This window comes from Apodemus sylvaticus, chromosome 14 (assembly GCF_947179515.1).
Source record: "Apodemus sylvaticus chromosome 14, mApoSyl1.1, whole genome shotgun sequence".
In the NCBI taxonomy this organism is placed as follows: domain Eukaryota; kingdom Metazoa; phylum Chordata; class Mammalia; order Rodentia; family Muridae; genus Apodemus; species Apodemus sylvaticus.
In genome coordinates, this window is record NC_067485.1 from 65,568,923 (window position 1) to 65,594,402 (window position 25,480).

Below are 25,480 nucleotides of genomic sequence, written 5' to 3' on the forward strand. Positions count from 1 at the left end.
TGAGCATTTATCAAATAGACTTATATTCAAATTTCAATTTTTCTGGCATGGGTTATAATATTAACATAAATGATATTTAAACTGGGAAGATTATATAACATCATATCTAAGATATTAAAATACATTCTGTATTACAAAAAAATGAGCTTCTGCATCTGTTTATTGGATTATGCATGCTGTCTAAATTACTAAGGCATTTAAAAAACAGTAATGCATTTATATATACAATCCAAGTCATTGAAAACATTTAAAAGTAGCTAGTGCATGCACACATTAAAACAAGCTTTCTTTGGAAAGGCAATAAAGATGGCAAAATTACAGTCTTTCGAAATAGCTGCTCAAGCACTTTCCCAGGACAAACAGTAATTTATGCTAAGTGAACACTAACACACTGACTTCCATTCAGTTCATTTATGTTTTTGCTATTGGAGATGAAGGAGAAACAGACTAGTTACCAGTTGTTTTGGCTTGATAAACGTGTGCTTTTGGATGTTCTGTAAAAATTTGACCAATAGAATAGTCCACTCTTCAGTTTCCAAGCTGACTTATATTTTCACACTAAAGTTTGGGTTGTTTCAGCTAATCTGTGTGAAATTACTATGATAACATCCATGGAGAATGTTCTCCTTTCCATCCTGAAATTACAGAACACCTCTGCCTACCAAACACAAATGCAATGAATATTTAAATTTTCTCTACATTTTTACATAGTAAATATTGCAATAAAAAGTATCCTAGTGAGTTTTAGGTGATATAAATATATTTTACAGACAAAATAATATAACTGAAACACAGAAAATAGCATTTTTATGAAGTTTGGGTATTAAAACCAAGGTGTGTTCTACCAGTCAATCAATAATTAGAAACTCATTCCACAGTGTGTCTGTAGGTATGAAATAAATATCTTTCCTTTCAATTACCCAAAATATACAACCAAGGCAAATATTTCAAGGAAATGAGTCATATATGTAACATTTCATAGCTATGTATATGCTAAAATGAAAGAATTTTGTTTGACTATAGATTAGTATAAGTAACCATATCAAAAAAAGAGAAGAATAGGGGTTTTCAACATATATAGAAAAAGACAAAAAATGAAACATAGTTGTTACCATGTCGAATGTATGATTTACCTAAATCTTCCTTACCTTTTTTTTATTGTAAAACAAAGTATCTTTGTGATGTATATATCCTAAAAAGAAATTCACTGTAGAACTTTATTTGCAAAAAGCAAGTGATTAAACCCCAAACCATATCCATGTGTTCAATACAAACCCTCACTTTCATTGTACTTAGACTTCATGAATTGTGATTCAATAACATTAAAATCATAACTCTGAGCTCTGCCCCATTCCTTCCAATGTGGTAGACCCGTGCCACTTCTGCCATGGGGAAGACCCCATTCCTGATAATATCTAGAGATCTGGCAGGAGCTGAACATGTCTTTTCCTCAGAGAAGCAGAAAAGTGGTTCCAAATTCCAACACATCTAATAATATCTTCAGAGTATCCTATTAAAGTACTCATGAGTTTTTTGTATGTTTTCAGCATTTAATTATAACCTATCAGATAGTATAGCACTTTTCCTCTGTTCCTTTGCTTCATTGACTTATTATGAGGAACACAGATATGCCAAAGACCACCCTTAGCTTGCATAGAGGTTCCTGAGAGAAGAGGTATTTGGGAGCAGCAAAACAAATGACTTGAAGTCAAATCATAGGCTACAAGCTGAGGGCCCATATACTCTGCTCTAGACAACTTTCCAGATTTCTCTATCCTGTGTCCTCCTCCAGATAGCTTTTCAGACCATTTTCTGTGTTCTTTCTTTGGACATCTCCAGACAGCTAACTCCCTCTGCCTCCCTGACCTCCATTCTAAAAACTCTTTGCATAGCTTATCTTTTGCAGATCAAAAGGCCAGGTTTTTAATTTCCATATCAATTCAGTCATTATCCCAGGTACCCAGTTGATAACCTCAGAATCTGTATCCCAAGACAAGCCTGTATTCTAGTTATGAAGGCAGACTATGCTTTGCTCAAATGCAAGATTAACTAAGAAATCCCAATCATTTCAAATAACCCATCTAAGGAGGCTTACCCCTCAATATAGTCTTGGTGTGCTTGCATTTTCTTCTGTGTATTCTACACAGTATTAGGACGATTGCCAGTGAAGTGCATGTAATACTGTCTACAGAAAGCCAGATGAAAACTGCATACTTATTATTTATATCATATCACCAGTGTGGAGATTCATAGTGTTCACATCTTACAATATTATCACTATGCATATTACATAGAAAATTGCTAGCTCAATGATTTCCAAAAATGTCTTCAAGAAATTACAAAATATTTCAGGATAAAATGACACGTGGCCATTTTAAATCACAAACTATTTCAATATATACATTCCAGATGTCCAAGCAGATTCATATTGGTTTACAAAAAATAAGCCAATACAGACTGTTCATGATTTGTGATGGTTCAAGAATCCTTTGCACATTTTATGATGGGAGAGTGTAATTAAGATTCAGTAGAAACCATTCCAAACATTTCACATTAATTTAATCTAGGATAGCAATGCCTGGTGTGGTACTGCCTTGGTGTTGGAAGCAGGAGCTGTGAAACACAAGGTGAAGCATTTGGTCACTGCAGTGCACCCTGTGGTTAAGATGTGGTGTTGGCAGCTTATGCAAATTAAATACCCTATGTATTTGCATTGTTTTCAACTTACTTATCATTTTATTAGAAAGTAACCTCCTTATATTTGGAAGGCATACCAGGTACATGACCAGAATAATGTCTACTTAAAGCAGAATACCTCTGCTCTTGATTTTATTTACAATTTGTTAAAATATATATATGTTTGCTTAAAACTAAATCTAATTCTAAATGATATTCTAAATCAGATTCCTTTAAGAAAGTCTTCCTTTATTTGACTTAGCTAATACACAGATGTCTAAATAGAGATTTCAAAAAAATGGTAAATATAACAGAACTCATAGAAAGTTTGGGTGACATTTTTGTAAGTAAAGGCTTGCAAGATCCATTGTAGTTTTAAAATATCTTCTTCAATATGAAGCAATAAATTATTAGACATTTATTTCATTTCCATTCATTTCTTTACCTTCTACTCTCCACTCTATGAAAACATAAAACAAACACAACTGAACACTTACCAGTTGGAAGGGAAAAGGCTGCTTCTTCCATTGTAGAGTAGTGAGATGGCAGACAATTCTTTGTAATTACAATGTCATCAAGTGCAATGTTACCACGGAGGCCTTCTCCAACTGTACCTTCAAATTTGAGTTGAAAGTCTTCATCACTAGACAATGACAATTCTTTCCTCTGCCAGAAATTGCCTTGTTCTTCAGTGAGATTCAGGAGTACCTTTGTGTGGTTTGTGACTGTCACTTGGAGCAAGCGGAGGGTCCCAACGTCACTGCCATACATGTGATAATTAAAAATGATCTGTAATGAGAACAGGAAATTATATATGATGAGTATAATTATTTCCACTTCAAATATATTTTAATATCTTTTCCTTTATTAACAGATCTGGAAGGCAAATTAATGTGCACATTTTATTGATCTTTGTGCAGGTTAGCACTGAATGAAGGTAGGATAGATAGCTTTGAATTATATGCAGAGTTGATGGTATAACAAAGATGAATAGAAATTCAGTAGAAAAATGAAAAGAGTTTATTTTTCTGTTTCTAAAGCAAGATTTCTCAAGGTTATAGGTTTGATACTTTCTCTAAAATTGCCATGTTAGCAATTAACTTCCATTGCCAAAGTGCAGAGACAGAAACTTTATGAAGTGATTAGGTTATCAGGGCTTTCTCTTCTTGAATGGACTGATGGCACCATGAGAATGACCTTATTATGGCCCAAATGGGTGTTTTTATGTTAAATGACAAAGGAGTACTTTGCTATTCTACCACATTCTTGCACATGAAGCACATTTTTAGTTTGGGAAGATCCACAGGTCTCCACATAGCAAACCCTGCAGAGTTGAAATTACCAGGTTTTACTTGGGATGCTGGAAAGAAGCACCAGCAAACAGACCCTGGAGCTTCTAAAATTAAGAAATCAATTTCAAGGGATTCATATTCCAATAGGTCAAAGACAGAGTTTACTAGATTGTCAGGCATTGTTACACACTGTAAGATCATCAACGAAAATTCTCAGAAAAACAAGAAAATGGGTTATAAACAATAGTGATTCAGAGCTTTGGAAAGCTTTTATTTTGCCAGGTGCCTGAGAGAAAATGATTATAGAAGGCACTCTTTATATAAGAAGAATACACTATTGAAACAGCAACAATTGTACATATAATACTCTAGAGAAATGGAATGAATGTGCTTAAAGAATGAAAGATATGATTAATTAATGTATGTTGTGGTTTACAACAAAAGCCTGGACTAAGAGGAGAACCATGCCATGTGGTTATTCAAATTTCCCAGCTGATGAAGTATTTTTTCTGCATAAAATTGTCTTCCACTGATTAATTTTTTCAACCTGAATTATATGATGGTTTTTTTCCCCCATGGAACATTAAAACCTACCTAGCATTTCTTATTTTAGTAATGAATATAAGGGACTGGGACAACATAATGAGGCATCAACGGATGGATAACAGGAATTTAGGGCCAGCTTTGTGGCCTACTGCTGTGTGGATGCCAAGCAGTTACAGGCATTAGCATTGCCACAATGTTCTGCATACTTTTGGTCTCATTTATATAAAAGCTATGACATATATGCCTATAGCTATGTATTATACTATGGTAATATATAAACAATATGGTAATAAGTAAACAAATATCCTTACCTTTGTTTCCAGGGGAACTACCTGATGAAAACATAAACTATCCCCAAGGCACCAAGAAGGAATTATTAACAACTGCAAAATATTGAGACTTCTAAAGATTTTTTTTAAAAAAAATTTGAATTACTTGGAGATTTATTTTTTCCACCAATATTTGTATTCTCCCTGTTACTTATCTTTCATCAATGAAGAAAGAAAACAATTTAATTTTCTTTGGTTAAAGACATTCCACAAGATGAAAGAATACAGATGACTTTACCAACCTTTCTGGTCTGTCTGTTTATTTTGTACAAATTCTTGCCATTCTAGAATCCAGCAATTCTCAATATGAACTTTTCTTGCCTATTTATATTCAATCTCTGTAATGTATGTTAATATAATAAGCTATTTTTCTTAAAAACTTGACACTTCCAGGAATCTCTTAATAAGTCTCTCACTGGTGCTTTAGGGGCAACTACAGTTTTGTGACAAAAAGATGCTGAAATGGATGAGACTTTTAGTTTATATAACATAAAATTTTTAAGGCTTTCAAGGGAAATACCAAAATAGAAATGCTTGGAAGTCAAGCTATATATATACATGTATACATACAAACATATAGTGCTTTTCTATTTAATTAGATGCATAGTCTAACGCTAACTTACAATTTTGAAATTTTTCTAGAGGTAGAGCTGAATTTATAGATATTGACTTAACATATACAAAATCTACTGTGTCTGGCTTTTAATTTTGAAAAGTGTCAGTTCTTTGTAAGAGCAAAATCACATAATAGGGTGCTTTATTAAAATTCAGTTGGGTAGCAAACCAAAGTGTAATTCTGTTGGGTGACTTTTACTCCTATTGGAAACTACTGGTCAAGTTCTCTCTCCAAAACTCTCTAGCAATTCCTCTTTTGTATAACTACCTGTGACTGAGAGAAGAGACTGCTCTGGTGTAGTCCAATTGTGGAGCCACTTTAGGAGTCAGAACATCCCTTTTGATGAATCCTTTGCCAAGGATTAAGACAATGACTACCTACTGGAGGTTGCTGATCCATAGACTGTCTCCTGGAGTTCCAGCTACCCCTGTTGCACACATGAGTACAGCAAGTAGAGTGGTTTTGAAGGTCATAAGAGTTTTATATTGTGCAACTATCACTGAACTTGTTATGATCAGCCAATATCTCTTTGAATGTAACTTCCAATGTTCAAATACCAGGGAGCAGCCAGCTCAGCATATGCATGTTGTTACATAATTTTAGGTTACTTAATTCAGGGTACAGATAAGTAACATTTATTTATCGGTTTCTTGTAAGCTAGGTAACAGGGGACTCACAACTGAGAGCTTACTTTATAAGTAGTGACTTAAATTAGTTATATTGAATCCTGAAGCTACAAATCCTTAGGCATTCATTCAAATCTTCATTAGCTAAGGATGAAGTCATGTTTTTCTCTTGCCTGTAATTTTCCTTTCTTGTTTTAAGGACCACACTGACTCTTTCCCTTTCTGAAAAAGACTTTATCTCTTTAACTACCTCAAAGTCTTGGATATATTATTTATATATTGCCTGTTTCTTATTTATTTTTCTTGAAGTGGTTATGAAGTTCTCATACATTCTATAAGCATTAAAATCCTAGAGGGGAAATGGTACTTCTTGTGTGTGTGTGTGTGTGTGTGTGTGTGTGTGTGTGTAAAATATATATATATTCCCATTATATGTAATATAAATAGTTAACCACAGCATTTTCCAGTCATTTCCAAAATTCTATGATATGTAGAGTATATTTAAAAGAGAATTTCTCCAATAGTTTCAGTAACAGTTCCCATTCATTCTCCCTCTTAAATATATCATGCTGAATAAGTTTGAATACATGTCTGCTCCAGTCCCAGGCATCCTGTTTTCTGTATGTGACCTTTTAACAGTAGTTCTTTAGAAGATCCCTAAATTTGCCATACCTTGCAGTCTTTGCTTCTCTTGCTTATAATTGGACTTGATATTCTGCCTGTTTTCACAGGATGCTGTGGGAAAAAGCTTTTGAGAATGATGTAATGACCAGAGGAATTCCCCAGGGTGTGGTCCACGGCTGGCTCTGTACTTGTAGCTGGGATGTTGCTAGCTCTCAGGTTCCAGTCAATGTCCTCATCTAGATCTTGCTCCCAGGCACAAAGGTCAAACTCGAAATCACAGCGCCCCCTAGAGTTGACTGGAAGAATCGCAATGTTAGGTAAAGAAAGGAAACCTACCTTTAAATTGTTCTTCCTCCCCCCCAATCTTTTATTCCATTTTCTTTTTATTTATATTCTTTTCTCCCATAAATCTGTTAATAGTTATCACATCCTTTTATTCCTCCCAGTTTCTCCGTACATCTCCTCCCCCCTCTATCCATTTTCTTTCTGCCTCTCATTAAAAAGAACAGGCATTTAAGAGATATCAGCAGGTACAAGCCCTAGCAAGAGAAAAAAGAAAAATAAAAGAGAGATAGCAACCAATGACACCCTTCACAATGGTCACAAATAATATAAAACGTCTTGGTAGGACTCTAACCAAGCATGTGAAAGGTCTGTATGACAAGAATTTCAAGTCTCTGAAGAAAGAAATTGAGGATTTCAGAAGATGGAAAGATCTCACATGTTCATGGATTGTCAGGATTAATATAGTAAAAATGGCCATCTTGCCAAAAGCAATATACAGATTCAAATAAACCCCCATCAAAATTCCAACTCAATTCTTCATAGAGTTAGAAAAAACAATTTGCAAATTCTTTTGTAATAACAAAAAACTCAGGAGAGCACAAATTATTCTCAACAATAAAAGAATTTATGAGGAAATCACCATCCCTAACCTCAAGCTATACTACAAAGCAATAGTGATATAAAAAAAATGTATGGTATTAGTACAGAGACAGGCAGGTAGATCAATGGAATAGAATCAAAGATCCAAAAATGAGCCCACACACATATAGTCACTTGACCTTTGACAAAGGAGCTAAAACCATCCAGTGGTTTTAGCCACAAAAGACAGCATTTTCAACAATGATACTGGTTCAACTGATGATCAGCATGTAGAAGAATGCAAATCATTCCATTCTTATCTCCTTGTGCAAAGTTAAAGTCCTAGTGGATCAAGAACCTCCACATAAAACCAGATACACTGAAACTAATAGAAGAGAAAATGGGGAAGAGCCTCAAACACATCAACACAGGGGAAAATGTCCTGAACAAAACACCAATGGCTTATGCTTTAACATCAAGAATTGACAAATGGGACCTGATAAAATTTCAAGGCTTCTGTGAGGCAAAGGACACTGTAATAATACAAAATGACAACCAACAGATTGGGAAAAGATCTTTACCAATCCTACATCCAATAGAGGGCTAATATCCAATATATATAAAGAACTCAAGAAGTTAGACTGCAAAGAATCAAATAACACTATTAAAAGTAGAGCTAAACAAAGAATTCTCACCTGAGGAATAATGAATGGAAGAGAAGCACCTAAAGAAATGTTCAACATCTTTAGTCATCAGAGAAATTCAAATCAAAACAACCCTATGATTCCACCTCACACCAGTCAGAATGGCTAAGATCAAAAACTCTGATGACAGCAGATGCTGGTAAGGATGTGGAGAAAGAGAAACAGTTCTCCATTGCTGGTGGGATTGCAAGATGGTATAACTACTTGGAAATCATTGTGGTGGTTCCTCAAAAAATTGGGCATAGTACTACTTGGGGACCCAGCAATACCACTCCTGGTCATATACCCAAATGATGCTCCAACATATAACAAGAACATATGGTTCACTGTGCTCTTAGCAGCATTATTTATAATAGCCAGAAGCTGGAAACAACCCAGCTATCCTTCAACAGAGGAATGGATACAGAAAATGTGGTATATTTACAAAATGGAGTACTACTCAACTATTAAAAACAAGGAATTAATGAAATTCTTAGGCAAATTGATGGAACTAGAAAATATCCTTAGTGAGGTAACCCAATCACAAAAGAATACACATGGTATGCGCACTCACTGTTAAGTGTATATTAACCCAAAAGCTTGGAACACACAAGGTACAACTCACAAAGTACATGAAGTTCAAGAAAAAGGAAGACCAAAGTGTGGATACTTCAGTCCTTCTTGGAAGGGGAACAATATATTCAAGTGAGGATATATGGAAGCAAAGAGTGGAGCAGAAACTAAAGGAAAGGCCATCCAGAGACTTCCTCACCTGGATATCCATCCAATATACAGTCACCAAAAGCAGACACTATTGCAGATGCCAAGAAGTGCTTGCTGACAGGAGCCTGATATAGCTGTCTCCTGAGAGACTTTGCCAGATCCTGACAAATACAGAGGTGGATGCTCATAGCCAACCATTGGATTGTGTATGCAGTCCCTAGTGCAGGAGTTAGAGAAAGGACTGAAGGAGCGAAGGGAGTTTTCAACCCATAGGAAGAACGACAATATCAACAACCAGACCTGCAGATAACACAGGGACTAAACCACCAACCAAATAGTACACATGGAGAAACACATGGCTCCAGCTGCATATGTACCAGAGGATGATCTTATTCAATATCAGTAAGAGGAGAGGCTCATGGTCCTGTGAAGGCTTGATGCCCCAGTGTAGGGAAATGCCAGGGCTGGGAGGCAGGAGTGGTTGACTGGTTGGGACAGAAACCTCATAGAAGCAGGGAGAGGAAAGATGGGATATGGGTTTTCTGGAGGGGAAACCCAGAAAAAGGATAACATTTGAAATGTACATAAATAAAATATCCAATAAAATAAAGAGATGGCAACCAATTGTGACAAAATAAAATATTCTAAAATCAAGTAAAAATTTTTATATTGAAGTTGGACATGGCAACCTAACAGGAAGAAAAGAGTCCCAAGAGTAAGTGGAGAATCTGACACATTAGTTCTTATCGTGTAGATGTAGCAATAACATATAAACAGAGGACTGGTATAGGACCATATAGGCCCTGTGCTTCCCACCTCTGTCTCTATGAGCTCGTATGTGCCTTGCTGCATTGATTCAGAGAATCATGTTCTCCTGGTGTCCTCCATGTCCTCTGGTTCTTAGAGTCTTTTTGCCTCATCTTCCACAAAGTTCACAAGCTCTTAATGGAGGGATTTGATGGAGACCTAGTAATTTATCATCATATCCAAAGCCCAATAAAACATTCAACCCTTCCCTGAGACACTTTTATTTGGAATATATGATATTTAACACAAATATAGCTGGTGTGGTGTACAGAATAAAAATTTTAGAGTGTTCAGACCAAAAGGGAAAATATGCTTCATCCCTTCCTTTATTACCCCTCAAGGATCATTTCAGAAGACAAGGGCAGAAGAGTATAAGATGGTAGATGTTTACAAAGGGGTAGGTGTTTACAAGGAAACACTATCTTCTGTACACAGCAGGGAGCTGCACATGTGACTTGTAGCAGTTGTTACTGCACAAAATGTTGGCAATGCCAAGCCAGAGCAAATCCCAGCAAGGAGGGGGTCATGGCAAAGATTCCTACCCCTAGCCATGGTGCAATTGGCAACTGTCAGCTGTTGAAAGATGAAGAGACAGTTTTCTCCAAGGGTATATCCCTTGGTGAGTGCATCTCTCCAGGGAAGGACCACATATCGAAGAATACTTGAGCTTCACAAATTGGTCTTGAAGAATTTAAGAGCTACAGCAGCAACAAAGGATGGAGTTGAGTGGGGAGGGAAAAGGAATGATTTGGGAGGAGTTGGAGGAGGGGGTTAAACATGATTAAAGCATATATCACAAAACTCTCAGAGAGGTAATACGAACAAGTGCATAATTCAAAGTCATAGGCATATTGCATTGTGTAATAAAGCACTACAATGATGTGTTCACAACAATGTTTAAGTATAATAACTCAGTTTGTTATATATAGCTGTTACCATCACTCACAGAAGTTATTTTCTACAAATCTAGCAATAGCCTTAAATGCATTAATAACAATATTTTAATGTAATAATCCTTTTCTCCTTGAAACATGTTCAGTCAGTAAAATTAACTATTTCTTTCAACTTTGTTTCTCAGTGTAGAATTTAGGAATACAATTATTATGCAAGAGTTTAATTTGAGAACTATTGCCTGAAATAAAAGCTATAATTCATCATTTTAATTGTTTATAAAAGTTATTTAATCTTGAAATATAAAAGGCAAAATATATAATAACTTGAATTAATTATTGCACTAAGTTGCAGAAATTAAAGGTGAAGTTGTATTGAGTGAACTATATTCAAGATGTTCTCCTGAATATTGCTTCTGTTGTTTAAGATACTTTTTTAAAAAATCATTTTCAGTTGCTGAAAGCAATCTACAGATTCAATGCAATCCCCATCAAAATTCCAAATGAATTAATCATAGAGCTAGAAAGAGAAATCTGCAAATTCACTTGGAATAACAAAAAAACCCAGGATAGCAAAAACTGTTCTCCAAAACAGAAGATCTCCTGGGGAAATCACCATCCCTGACCTCAAGCTCTACTAAAGAGCAATAATGACAAAAACTGTATGGTATTGGTATGGGGACAGACAGGAATGTCAGTGGAGTAGAATGGAAGACCCAGATATGAACCCACATACCTACACCCACTTGATGTTTGACAAAAGAGCTAAAAACATCTAGTGGAAAAAGACAGCATTTGTAACAAAAGGTAATGGATCAACTGAAGGTCAGCATGCAGAAAAATGAAAATCGACCTATTCTTATCTCCTTATACAAAGCTAAAGTCCAAATGGATCAAGAACCTCCACATAGGGGCCTCCCCACTGCCATCTGTGCTCCAGGTCTGACAGAACAGGTAGCTCCAGGTACTGAGTCATTCCGAATTTAAGATCTCTGGGGACACAGACTGCCAGGCTGCTGCCTGCACCCAGGAACTGGGCAGATCGGTGATTCGACTGTGTACCAGCTCGTTGTAGGTCCTCTGAACTGCGGGGTGGTCAGCACTTGGAGGGGCTCCCTGCCGCCATCTTTGCTCTCTGACAGAGAAGACAGGAAGCACCAGATTCACAGTGACAATCCGAGTATAACATTGCTTGGGGCAAGACACACAATCAGCAATCTGTGTCAGGGGAAACCCAGTCACCCAGTGGTGTGGAAATAGCCTTATGGGCTCATAGGAGGCTCAAGCACCAGCCAGTGACAATAGAACTAACTAACCAAATGGCAAAAGTCAAACATAGGAAGGTTACTAACAGGAATCAAGGCAATATGGCAGAATCTGAACCCAATTCTTCAACAACAGCAAGACCCGGATACCCCAACACACCAAAATAACAAGATTTGGACTTAAAATCACTGGTCATGATGCTGTTAGAGGAACACAAGAAGGACATAAATAAATCTTTTAAAGAAATATAGGAGAAAATGGATCAAAAGTTAGAAGACCTTACAAGGGAAACACAAAAATCATTTAAAGAAATTCAGGAGAAGATGAGTAAAAAGGTAGAAGCCAATAAGGAGGAAATGCAGAAATCACTTAAAGAAATACAGGAGAACTTGGGTCAACAGGCAGAAATCATGAAAGAGGAAACACAAAAATCTCCTAAAGAGTTACAGGAAAACACAAACAAGCAAGTGTAAGAACTGAGCAAAACCAAATAGGATCTAAAAACAGAAGTAGAAAGAACTAAGAAATCACAAAGGGAGACAATTTGGAGATAGAAAACCTAGGGAAGAAATCAGGGGCCATAGATGCAAATATCAACAGCAGGATACAAGAGATAGAAGAAAGAATCTCAGATGCTGAAGATACCATAGAAACCATGGACTCAACAGTCAAAGAAAATGCAAAATGCAAAAAGCTTGTAAACCAAACATCCAGGAAATACAGGGCACAATAAGGATTGTGAGCAAACCTAAGGATTATAGGTATAGATGAGAGTGAAGATTTACAACTTAAAGGGCCAGCAAATATCTTCAACAAAATTATGGAAGAAAACTTTCCTAACCTAAAGAGAGAGATGCCCATGAATATATAAGAAGCCTACAGAACTCCAAACAGACTAGACCAGAACAGAAATACCTCCCATCACATAATAATCAAAACCCTAAATGTACTAAACAAAGAAAGAATATTAAATGCAGAAAGAGAAAAAGGCCAAGTAACATATAAAGGAGACCTAACAGAATTACACCAAACTTCTAACCTCAGACCATGAAAGCTAGAAGATCCTGGGCAGATCGCATGCAGACTATAAGATAACACAAATGCCAGCCAAAACTACTATACCCAGCAAAATTCTCAAGTACCATAGATGGAGAAACCAAGATATTCCATGACAAAACCAAATTTACACAATATCTTTCCACAAACCCAGCCCTACAAAGGATAATAGGGGGAAAACAACAATACAAGGAGGGAAACTATGCCCTGGAAAAAGCAAGATAGTAACCTTCTTTCATCAAACCCAAAAGAAGATAAACCAATCAAATATAAAAAAAAAAAAACATCAAAATGACAAGAAGTAATAATCACTATTCCTTAATATCTCTTAACATCAGTTGACTCAATTCCCAATAAAAAGACATAGACTAACAGACTGGATAAGTAAACAGGACCGTATATTTTGCTGCATACAGGAAACATATCTGAGTGTCAAAGACAAACACTACCTCAAAGTGAAAGGCTGGAAGAGAATTTTACAAGCAAATGGTCTCAGGAAACAAGCCGGAGTAGGTATTCTAATATCAGATAAAATTGACTTTCAACCTAAAGTCATCAAAAGAGACATCGAAGGACACTTCTTGCTGGTCAAAGGAAAAATCCACCAAGAAGAACTCTCAATTCTGAACATCTATGCTCCAAATGCAAGGGCACCCTCATTCGTAAAAGAAACTTTACTAAAGCTCAAAGCACACATTGCACCTAACACAATAATTGTGGGTAACTTCAACACTCCTCTCTCTTCAATGGACCAATCAGGAAAGCAGAAACTAAACAGGACACAGTGAAACTAATTGAATATTTGGACCAATTGGATTTAACAGATATATATAGAACATTTCATCATAAAGCAAAAGAATATACCTTTTTCTCAGCACCTCATGGTACCTTTTCCAAAATCAATTATATAAAATTGGTCACAAGAGAGACCTCAACAAATATAAGAAAATCGAATTAATCACATGTCTCCTATCAGATCACTATGGAATAAAAATGGTCTTCAATAGCAGCAAAAACAACAGAAAACCCACATACATGTGGAAACTGAACAATACACTACCCAATGATACCTGGGTCAAGGAAGAAATAAAGAAGGAAATCAAAGACGTTTTAGAATTTAATGAAAATGAAGACACAACATACCCTAATCTATGGGACACAATGAAAGCAGTGCTAAGAGAAAAACTCATAGCCCTGAGTGCCTCCAAAAAGAAAATGGAGACAGCATGCACTAGCAGCTTAACAGCACATCTGAAAGTCCTGGAACAAAAAGAAGTTAATTCACCAAGGAGGAGTAGAAGACAGGAAAACATCAAACTCAGGGCTGAAATCAATCAAGTAGAAATAAAGAGAATCATTCAAAGAATCAACAAAACCAGGAGCTGGTTCTTTGAGAAAAATCAACAAGATAGATAAACCCTTAGCCAGACTAACCAAAGGACACAGAGACAGTATACAAATTAACAAAATTAGAAATTAAAAGGGAGATATAACAAGAGAAACTGAGAAAATTAAAAAAAATCATCAGATCCTACTACAAAAGCCTATACTCAACAGAACTGGAGAATCTGGAGGAAATGGACAATTTCCTACACAAGATACCAAATACCAAAATTAAATCAGGATCAAATAGATCATCTAAACAGTCCCATAACTCCTAAAGAAACAGAAGGGGTCATAGAAAGTCATCCAACTAAAAAAAAAAGCATGGGACCAGATGGTTTTAGTGTGGAATTCTATGAGACCTTCAAAGAAGACCTAACACCAATACTCTTCAAACTATTCCAGAAAATAGAAACAGAAGGAACACTAGCCAATTTGTTCTATGAAGCCACAATTATGCTGATACCAAAAGCACACAAAGATCCAACAAAGAAAGAGAACTTCAGTCCAATTTCCCCTATGAATATCGATGCAAAAATATTAAATAAAATTCTTGCCAACCGAATCCAAGAACACATCAAAACAATCATCCATCATGATCAAGTAAGCTTCATCCCAGGGATGCAGGAATGGTTCAATATACAGAAATCCATCAATGCAATCCACTACATAAAAAAAAAAACTCAAAGATAAAAACCACACGGTCATTATATTAGATGCTGAAAAAGCATTTGACAAAATTCAGCATCCTTTCATGCTAAAAGTCTTGGAAAGAACAGGAATTAAAGGCCCATACCTAAACATAGTAAAAGCAATATACAGCAAACTGGTAGCCAACATCAAATTAAATGGAGAGAAACTTGAAGCAATCCAACTAAAAGAGGGAATAGACAAGGCTGACTTCTCTTTCCATATCTTTTCAATGTAGTACTTGAAGTTCTAGCTAGAGCAATTAGATAACATAAGGAGGTCAAAGGGATACAAATTGGAAAGGAAAAAGTCAAACTATCACTGTTTGGAAATGATAAGATAGTCTACTTAAGTGACCCAAAAAACTCCACCAGAGAACTCCTATAGCTGATAAATAACTTCAGCAAAGTGGGTGGTTATAAAATCAACTCAAGCAAATCAGTAGCCTTTCTATATTCAAAGGATAAGCAGCCTGAGAAAGAAATTAGGGAAATGACACCCTTCACAATAGCCACAAATAATATAAAGTATCTTGGTGTGACTCTAACCAACAAATGAGAGATCTGTATGAAAAGAACTCCAGGTCTCTGAAGAAGAAAATCGAAGAAGAACTCAGAAAATGGAAAAATCTTCCATGCTCGTGGATTGGCAGGATTAATATAATTAAAATGACCATCTTGCCAAAAGCAATATACAGATTCAACAAAATCCCTATCAACATCCCAACTCAGTTCTTCAGAGTGTTAGAGAGAGCAATTCTCAAATTCATCTGGAACAACAAAAAACCCAGGATAGCTAAAACTATTCTCAAGAGTAACAGAACTTCTGGGGGAATCAGTATTCCAGACCTCATGCAATACTACAGAGCAATAATGTTAAAAACTGCATGGTATTGGTACAGTGACAGGCAAGTGGATCAATGGAATAGGATTGAGGATCCAGAAATGAACCCACACACCTCTGATCAATTGATCTTCCACAAAGGAGCAGAAAACATCGAGTGGAAAAAAGATAGCCTTTTCAACAAACAGTGGAGGTTCAATTGGAGGGCAGCATGCAGAAGAATGTGAATTGCTCCATTCTTATGCCCTCATACTAAACTCAACTCCAAGTGGATCAAGGTTCCCCATATAAAACCAGACATACTGAAACTAACAGAAAAGAAACTGAGGAAGACCCTTGAGGACATGGGCCCAGGGGGAAATTTCCTGAACAGAACACCAATAGCTTATGCTGTAAGATAAGGAATTGACAAATGGAAGGGACTTCATAAAATTAAAAAGTTTCTGTAAGGCAAAGGACACCATCGAAAAAACAAAACAGCAACCAACAAATTGGGAAAAGATCTTAACCAACCCTACATCAGACAGAGGGCTAATATCCAATATATACAAAGAACTCAATAAGTTAGACCCCAGAGAACCAAATAACCCTGTTAAAAATGGGGTACAGCAGATTTTCCCATTTTCTGAAGTCTTCTTCGATTTCCTTCTTCAGAGACCTGAAGTTCTTGTCATATGGATCTTTTACTTGTTTGGTTAGAGTCACACTAAAATACTTTATATTGTTTGTGGCTATTGTGAAGGGTGTCATTTCCCTAACTTCTTTCTCAGTCTGCTTATCCTTTGAGTATAGGAAGGCAACTGATTTGCTTGAGTTGATTTTATAACCAGCCACTTTGCTGAAGTTGTTTTATCAGCTGTAGGAGTTCTCTGGTGGAGGTTTTCAGGTCACTTAAGTAGACTATCATGTCATCTGTAAATAGTGATAATTTGACTTCTTCCTTTCCAATTTGTATCCCCTTGACCTCCTTATGTTGTCTAATTGCTCTAGCTAGAACTTCAAGTAATATATTGAAAAGATATGGAGAGAGAGGACAGCCTTGTCTAGTCCCTGATTTTAGTGGGATTGATTCAAGTTTCTCTCTGTTTAGTTTGATGTTGGCTACCGGTTTGCTGTATATTGCTTTAACGATGTTTAGGTATGGGCCTTGAATTCCTGTTCTTTCCAAGACTTTTAACATGAAAGGATGCTGAATTTTGTCAAATGCTTTTCCTGCATCTAATGAGATGATCATATGTTTTTTTTTCTTTGAGTTTGTTTATGTAGTGGATAGCATTGATGGATTTCCTTATATTGAACCATCCCTGCATCCCTGGGATGAAGCCTACTTGATCATGGTGGATAATCGTTTTGATGTGTTCTTGGATTCGGTTGGCAAGAATTTTATGAATTATTTTTGCATCAATATTCATAAGGGAAATTGGCCTGAAGTTCTCTTTCTTTTTTGGATCTTTGTCTGGTTTTGGTATCACCGTAATTGTGGCTTCATAGAACGAGTTGGGTAGAGTTCCTTCTGTTTCTATTTTGTGGAACAGTTTGAAGAATATTGGTGTTAGGTCTTCTATGAAGGTCTGATAGAATTCTGCACTGAAGCTATCTGTTCCCATGCTTTTTTTGGTTGGGAGACTTTCTCGTCAGGATTAATATAGTTAAAATGGCCATCTTGCCAAAAGCGATCTATAGATTCAACGCAATCCCCATCAAAATCCCAACTTAGTTCTTCACAGAGTTAGAAAAAGCAATTCTCAAATTCATCTGGAATAACAAAAAAACCAGGATAGCTAAAACTATACTCAACAACAAAAGAAATTCTGGGGGAATCAGTATCCCTGACTTCAAACAATACTACAGAGCAATAGTGTTAAAAGCTGCCTGGTATTGGCACAGTGACAGACAAGTGGACCAGTGGAATAGAGTTGAAGATCCAGAAATGAATCCAGACACCTATGGTAACTTGATCTTCGACAAAGGAGCCAAAAACATTCAGTGGAAAAAAGATAGCCTTTTCAATAAATGGTGCTGGTTCAATTGGAGGTCAGCATGCAGAAGAATGCAAGTTGATCCATTCTTATCTCCATGTACTAAACTTCACTCCAAGTGGATCAAGGACCTCCATGTAAAACCAGACACACTGAAACTAATATAAAAGAGACTGGGGAAGACCTTTGAGGACATGGGCACAGGGGAAAACTCCCTGAACAGATCACCAGTAGCTTTTGCTCTAAGATCAAGAATTGACAAGTGAGACCTCATAAAATTACAAAGTTTCTGTAAGGCAAAGGACACTTAAAAGGACAAAATGGCAACCATCAAATTGGGAAAGCATATTCACCAACCCTACATCTGATAGAGGGCTAATATCCAATATATACAAAGAACTCATGAAGTTAGACCCCAGGGAACCAAATAACCCTATTAAAAAATGGGGTCCAGATCTAACCAAAGAATTTTCACCTGAAGAAATTCAGATGGCCTAGAGGCACCTTAAGAAATGCTCAACATCATTAGTCATTAGGGAAATGCATATCAAAACAACCCTGAGATTTCACCTTACACCAGTCAGAATGACTAAGGTCAAAAACTCAGGAGACAGCAGGTATTGGCCAGGATGTGGAGAAAGAGGAACAGTCCTCCACTACTGGTGGGGCTGTAAGATGGTACAACCACTTTGGAAATCAGTCTGGTGGTTCCTCAGAAAATTGGACATGACACTTCCAGAGGACCCTCTTATACCTCTCCTGGGCATATACCCAAAGGATTCCCCGGCATGCAATAAAGACACATGCTCCATTATGTTCATAGCAGCCTTATTTATAATAGCCAGAAGCTGGAAAGAACCCAGATGCCCCTCAAAGGAGGAATGGATACAGAAAATGTGGTATATATACACAATGGAATACTACTCAGCAATTAGGAACAATGAATTCACAATATTTTTAGGCAAATGGTTTGATCTGGAAAATATCATCCTAAGTGAGGTAACACAATCACAAAAGAATACACATGGAATGCAATCTCTGATAAGTGGATATTAATTAGCCCAGAAGGCCTAAATACCCAAGGCACAAATCGCATAACAAATGACTCCCATGAAGAAGTATGGAGAGGGTCCTGATCCTGGAAAGGATTGATCTAGCATTGGAGGGGAATATAAGGACAGAGAAAAAGGAGGGATGTGATTGGAGAATGGCTGGAGAGAAGAAGGCTTATGGGATATATGGGGAGGGGGGATCTGGGAAAGGGGAAATCATTTGGAATGTCAACAAAGAATATAGAAAGTAAAAATATTTTAAAAAATGGGGTACAGAGCTAAACAAAGAATTTTCACCTGAAGAAATTGGGATGGCTGAGAAGCACCTTAAGAAATGTTCTACATCATTAGTCATTAGAGAAATGTAAATCAAAACGACCCTGAGATTTCACCTCACACCAGTCAGAATGGCTAAGGTTAAAAACTCAGGAGATAGCAGGTGTTGGTGAGGATATGTAGAAAGAGGAATACTCCTCCACTGCTGGTGGGATTGCAAGATGGTATAACCACTCTGGAAATTAGTCTGGTGGTTCCTCGGAAAACTGGGCATGACACTTCCAGAGGACCCTGCTATACCACTCCTGAGCATATACCCAGAGGATTTCCTGGCATGCAACAAGGACACATGCTTCACTATGTTCATAGCAGCCTTATTTATAATAGCCAGAAACTTGAAAGAACCCAGATGTCCCTCAGTGGAAGAATGGATACAAAAATTGTGGTATATTTACACAACGGAATAATACTCAGCAATTAAAAACAATGATTTCATGAAAATATTAAGCAAATGGTTGGAACTGGAAAATATCATCCTAAGTGTGGTAACCCAATCAGAAAAGAATACTCATGGAGTACAATCACTGATAAGTGGATATTAAATAGCCCAGAAACTCTGAATACTCAAGACACAATTAGCATATCAAATGATATCCAAGAAGAGGGAAAGAGAGGGCCCTGGTCCTGGATAGGCTTGATCAAGCATTGTAGGGGAGTACCAGGAGAGAGAAATGGGAGGGGTGATTGGGGAATGGATGGAGAGAAGAGGGCTTATGGGACATATGGGGTTGGGGGAACCGAAAAATGGGAAATCATTTGGAATGTAAACAAAGATTATAGAGAATAAAAAAAAAAGTTAAAGCAGGAAAAAAAAAAAACCTCCACATTAAACCAGATAAACTGAAGCTCATAGAGGAGAATGTGGGGAAGAACCTTAAACACATGGGCACAGGGGAAATTTTCCTGAATTGAATACCAATGGCTTATGCTCTAAGAACAAGAATCAATAAATGGGACCTCATAAAACTGCAAAGCTTCTGTAAGGCAAAGGACACTGTCAATCAGATAAAATGACAACCAACAAATTGGGAAAAGATCTTTACCAGTCCTACATCTGATAGAGAGCTAATATCCAATGTATACAAAGGACTCAAGACATTAGAGTCCAGAAAGTCAAATAACCCTATTAAATAATGGAGTAGAGAGCTAAACAGGGAATTTTCAACTGAGGAACCTCGAATGGCTCTGAAGCACCTAATGAAATGTTCAGCATCCTTAGTTATCAGGGAAATGCAAATCAAAACAACCATGAGATTTCACCTCACACCAGTCAGAATGGACTACATGAAAAACTCAGAGGACAGCAGATGCTGGAGAGGATGTGGAAAAAGAGGAATACTTCTCCATTGCTGGTGGGATTGCAAGCTGGTAAAATCATTCTGGAAATCAGTTTGGTGGTTCCTCAGAAAATTGGACATAGTACTACCTGAGAACGCAGCTATACCACTCCTGGGCATATACCTAGAAGATACTCCGACATGTAATAAGGACACATGCTCCACTATGTTCATAGCAGACTTAATTATAATAGCCAGAAGCTTGAAAGAACCCAGATGTCCCTCAACAGAGGAATGAAAACAGAAATGGTGGTATATATATATATATATATATGTATGTATATATATATATATACATACATATATATATATATATACATATATAAAATGGAGTATTATTTGCTATTAAAAACAATGAGTTCATGAAATTCTTAGGCAAATGAATGGAACTATAAAATATCATCCTGAGTTAGGTAACCCAATCACAAAAGAACACACTCACTGATAAGTGAATATTAGCTCAAAAGTTCAAAATAAACAAACTACAATTCAGAGACCACAGGAAGCTCAAGAAGAAGGAATACAAAATTAGGGGTGCTTTGGTTCCTCTGACAAAGGAAACGAAATACTCAAAGGAACAACTATGGAGACAAAATGTGGAGCAGTGACTGAAGGAAAGGCTACCCAGAGACTGTCCTACCTGGGGATTTATCCTATAAACAGCCCCCAAAACCTGAAACTACTCTGGGTGAAAAGAAGTGCATAGCCAAAGAAGCCTGTTATGGTTGTCTTTTGGAGGGGCCCTTTCAGAGCCTTACAGATACAAAGGTGATTACTAGCAGCAAACCATTGGACTGAGCAATGGGTTTCCAATGGAGGAATTGAGGGCAGACTGGAGGAGCTTGGGGGTTTGCAGCCAAATGGGAAGACTGACGATGTTGGCCAACCAGATGCACCAGGGTTCCCAGGAACTAAGCCATCAACCAAGGGGTACATATGGTTCCAGCCAAAAGAGTGGCAGAGGAATGCCTCGTCAGGTATCAGTGGGAGGAGAGGTCCTTGGTCCTGTGAAGGTTCAATAAATACCCCAGCATGGGGAAATCCAGGAAGGAGTCGTGAGAGTGGGATGCATGTAGAAGCATTTTCTTGGAGACAGGGGTGGGAGGAGGGGTTGGGAGTTTTCGGGGAGGGGGGAAAGCAGGAAGCGGTATAACATTTGAAATGTAAATGAAGAATATATTCAATTGAAAAACATTTTCGGGGTTGTGGAAATAGCACAGATACCTCTTAATAGTTATTTAATTGGCCATAAAGCTAACAGTAATAGAATCTGTTTCAGAATTAGGCATTATGCTATAATCAATCATGGTTTACAGATTATTTGTTTAGGATACTTGTAAAAAATCTTTTTAAAAATTTATAATATAATTATACAATTTTCCCTTCACTTTTTCCTTCAAAACCCTCCTTCTGATTCTTTGTGCTCTTTTTTTTCATTAATTATTGTTATATACATATGTATATATGTATTTATGGACACATTATTTTAGCTTATATGGGAAGAATATGAATAAATGGCTCTATTGTACTAATAAATTTATATAGCTGTTTTCTTTGTTTTTTGTTTTGTTTTGTGGTTTTTTTTGTTTTTTTTTTTTTGTTTGTTTGTTTTTGGTTATTTTGGATTTTGGTTTCAGGGTTTCTTTGTATAGCCCCGGCTATCGTGGAACTCACTCTGTATATCAGGCTGGCCTCAAACTCAGAAATCCGCCTTCCTCTGCCTCCCAAGTGCTGGGATTAAAGGCATGCACCACCACCGCCCGGTATATAGCTGTTTTCAAACAATAATTTCTGATAATTTTCTACTTTAATATTAATGAGGAAATGTAAACTTCTGGAAGCATAAAAATATGTAAGCTAGTCTCCAAAAGCTGAAAGAAAATGAGAAAACAACCTTTGCAGCATGCCCACCAGCATGATATTCACACAAATATCACTTCTGAGAATAAAGCAGAAAGCTTATTTGACAAGTGTTTGAGTTACCCTGAAGCAATTCTATCTAAATAAGAATGTGAGTGATTTTACTATCAAAATACCAGGAGCCATTCTTTCTAGCACACTGGCCAAAGAAAAACTAATAAAAGCATATAGAGGAAGTAGCAATGCTCAGAAAAAGAATTTACTGCAAAGATGTTTCCAAAAGAAGACTCCTAGGTTCTTTCTATGTAGCATCAAAGGAATATTTTTTATTTATAGACACATTCAAATCAGATAAATCTATTAAAATTAATAAACTCTTGTGTTTCTGTAGGTTCTGGTGCAAAGACTGCGAAAAATACAGGTTTATGACTATTGTCATATCATTTGGAATTATACGAATTTTGTTGTTACTTTTTATCATTTGGAAACAGACTAGTAACTTTTAGATCTTTCTTCTTGCTACATTAAACACACAACCCTATGATAGCTGCTGAATATCTGAAGGCATTTTAGACTACCTTATCCTATTGTTGCTTGGACAAGGCACAATCCATGTACCATTTTCTTAATCCCCATTGAAAGTAGAAGCTTTCTTGATACTGTTTCATGATCGACTTTTTGAATTATTTCATGCTCTATTAATTTATTTCCATAAAAGTAACTGTGATTCACAAAATATATCTGTAATTTAAACACACATATATATGCTGGCTAAAATTTGACTGTTAGGCACATGCTCTCCCAGTGTGCTAAATTCTTTTTTTTATTTGATATATTCTTTATTTACATTTCAAATGATTTCCCCTTTTCTGGACCCCCACTCCCCGAAAGTTACATAAGTCCCTTCCCTCCCCCTGTTCTCCCATCCACCCCTTCCCACTTCCCTGTTCTGGTTTTGACCTATACTGCTACACTGAGTCTTTCCTGAACCAGGGGCCACTCCTTCGTTCTTGTACCTCATTTGATGTGTGGATTATGTTTTGGATATTCCAATTTTCTAGGCTAATATCCACTTATTAGTGAGTGCATACCATGACTGATCTTTTGAGACTGGGTTACCTCACTTAGAATGATGTTCTCCAGCTTCATCCATTTGTCTAAGAATTTCATGAATTCATTGTTTCTAATGGCTGAATAGTACTCCATTGTGTATATATACCACATTTTTGGCATCCATTCTTCTGTTGAGGGATACCTGGGTTCTCTCCAGCTTCTGGCTATTATAAATAGGGCTGCTAGTTTCTCTTCAGATCGCATAAATCTTTCACCTTTTACTAAATTCTTAGTCTGACCTCTTTAAATCTGGACTTAGTTCGGGTAATATTTTTGTCTGTCTATTTGTAGATGTCTTTAGCCTCATTAGTCATGTGCTTGCTCTCTCTCTCTCTCTCTCTCTCTCTCTCTCTCTCTCTCTCTCTCTCTCTCTGATGAGGATTGTCTCTAAGTGATCAAAAGTTCCTTGAATTACTGTTATGTCTGTCTAATTGAAATTGAGCACTTTCAGGTATATATACAATTTCTATCTAATGACTGAAAGTGAAAATTTCCTTACTTTATATCATAATGCTTTTTACTTCAGGACAATAATTAGCCAGGAAAAAGTATATACATTTGATTTTGTTAAAATTGTACAGAAAACTGACTCTTGAAATGTCAGATATGTGTTAAATCTACTAAAAAAAGAAATGAAGTTATTTTATACTAACTAATGAAATTAAGAAAATATTCACTCACATGTAACAATATTTTGTATGGATGGTGTCTGAATTAGTTTTCTGCTAATAGGGACAAGATAAATTAATATTGGAAGTAGATCCTCTGTTGAGAATTTTTTCATTTTTATTATATTCTATATATTATATATTATAATATATTCATATTTATTATATTTTATTATATTAATCCTGCCAATCCATGAGCATGGGAGATCTTTCCATCTTCTGAGATCTTTGATTTCTTTCTTCAGAGACTTGAAGTTCTTGTCATACAGATATTTCACTTGCTTGCTTAGAGTCACATCAAGCTATGTTATATTATTTGTGACTATTGTGAAGGGTGTCATTTCCCTAATTTCTTTCTCACCCTGTTTATCCTTTGAGTATAGGAAGGCTACTGATTTGCTTGAGTTAATTTTATAACCAGCCATTTTGCTGAAGTTGTTTTTCAGCTGTAGAAGTTCTCTGGTGGAGTTTTTTGGGTCGCTTAAGTATACTATCATATCTTCCACAAATAGTGATAATTTGACTTCTCCCTTTCCAATTTGTATCCCTTGACCTTCTTTTGTTGTCTAATTGCTCTAGCTAGAACTTCTAGTACTATATTGAATAAATATGGAGAGAGAGGGCAGCCTTGTGTAGTCCCTCATTTTAGTGGGATTGCTTTAAGTTTCTCTCAACTTAGTTTAATATTGGCTACTGGTTTGCTATATATTGCTTTTGCTGTGTTTAGGTATAGGTCTTGAATTGCTGATATTTCCAAGACTTTTACCATGAAGGGGTGTTAAATTTTTTCAAATGGTTTCTCAAAATCTAATGAGATGAGCATGTGGTATTTTTCTTTGAGTTTGTTTATACAGTAGATCATGTTGATAGATTTCCATGTATTGAACCATCCCTGCATCCCTGGGATGAAGGCTGGATGAATTATTCATCATGATTGATGTGTTCTTAGATTTTGTTTGCAAGAATTTTATTGGGTATTTTTTGCATCGATAGTCATAAGGGAAATTGTTCTGAAGTTCTCTTTGTTTGGTCTTTGTGTGGTTTAGGTATAAACATAACTGGCTTTATTGAACAAATTGGGTAGTGTTCCTTCTGTTTCTATTTTATGGAATAGTTTGAAGAATATTGTTGTCAGGTCTTCTTTGAAGGTCTGATAGAATTCTGAACTGAAAAAAACTGGTCCTGGAATCTTTTTGCTTGGGGCACTTTTAATGACTGCTA

General features: G+C 36.5%; 1 protein-coding gene across 1 annotated transcript in view; it reads right to left on the reverse strand.

Moving 5' to 3' along the window:
• Positions 1-25,480, reverse strand: part of Malrd1 (MAM and LDL receptor class A domain containing 1) — a 719,676-nt gene that overhangs the window by 359,324 nt on the left and 334,872 nt on the right. Inside the window, exons 24-25 of the mRNA XM_052156848.1 lie at positions 6,758-7,005; positions 3,174-3,465 (exon numbers count right to left, since the gene is read on the reverse strand). Of these exons, the coding sequence (XP_052012808.1) occupies positions 3,174-3,465; positions 6,758-7,005 (540 nt within the window). The remainder of the gene's footprint in view (positions 1-3,173; positions 3,466-6,757; positions 7,006-25,480) is intronic.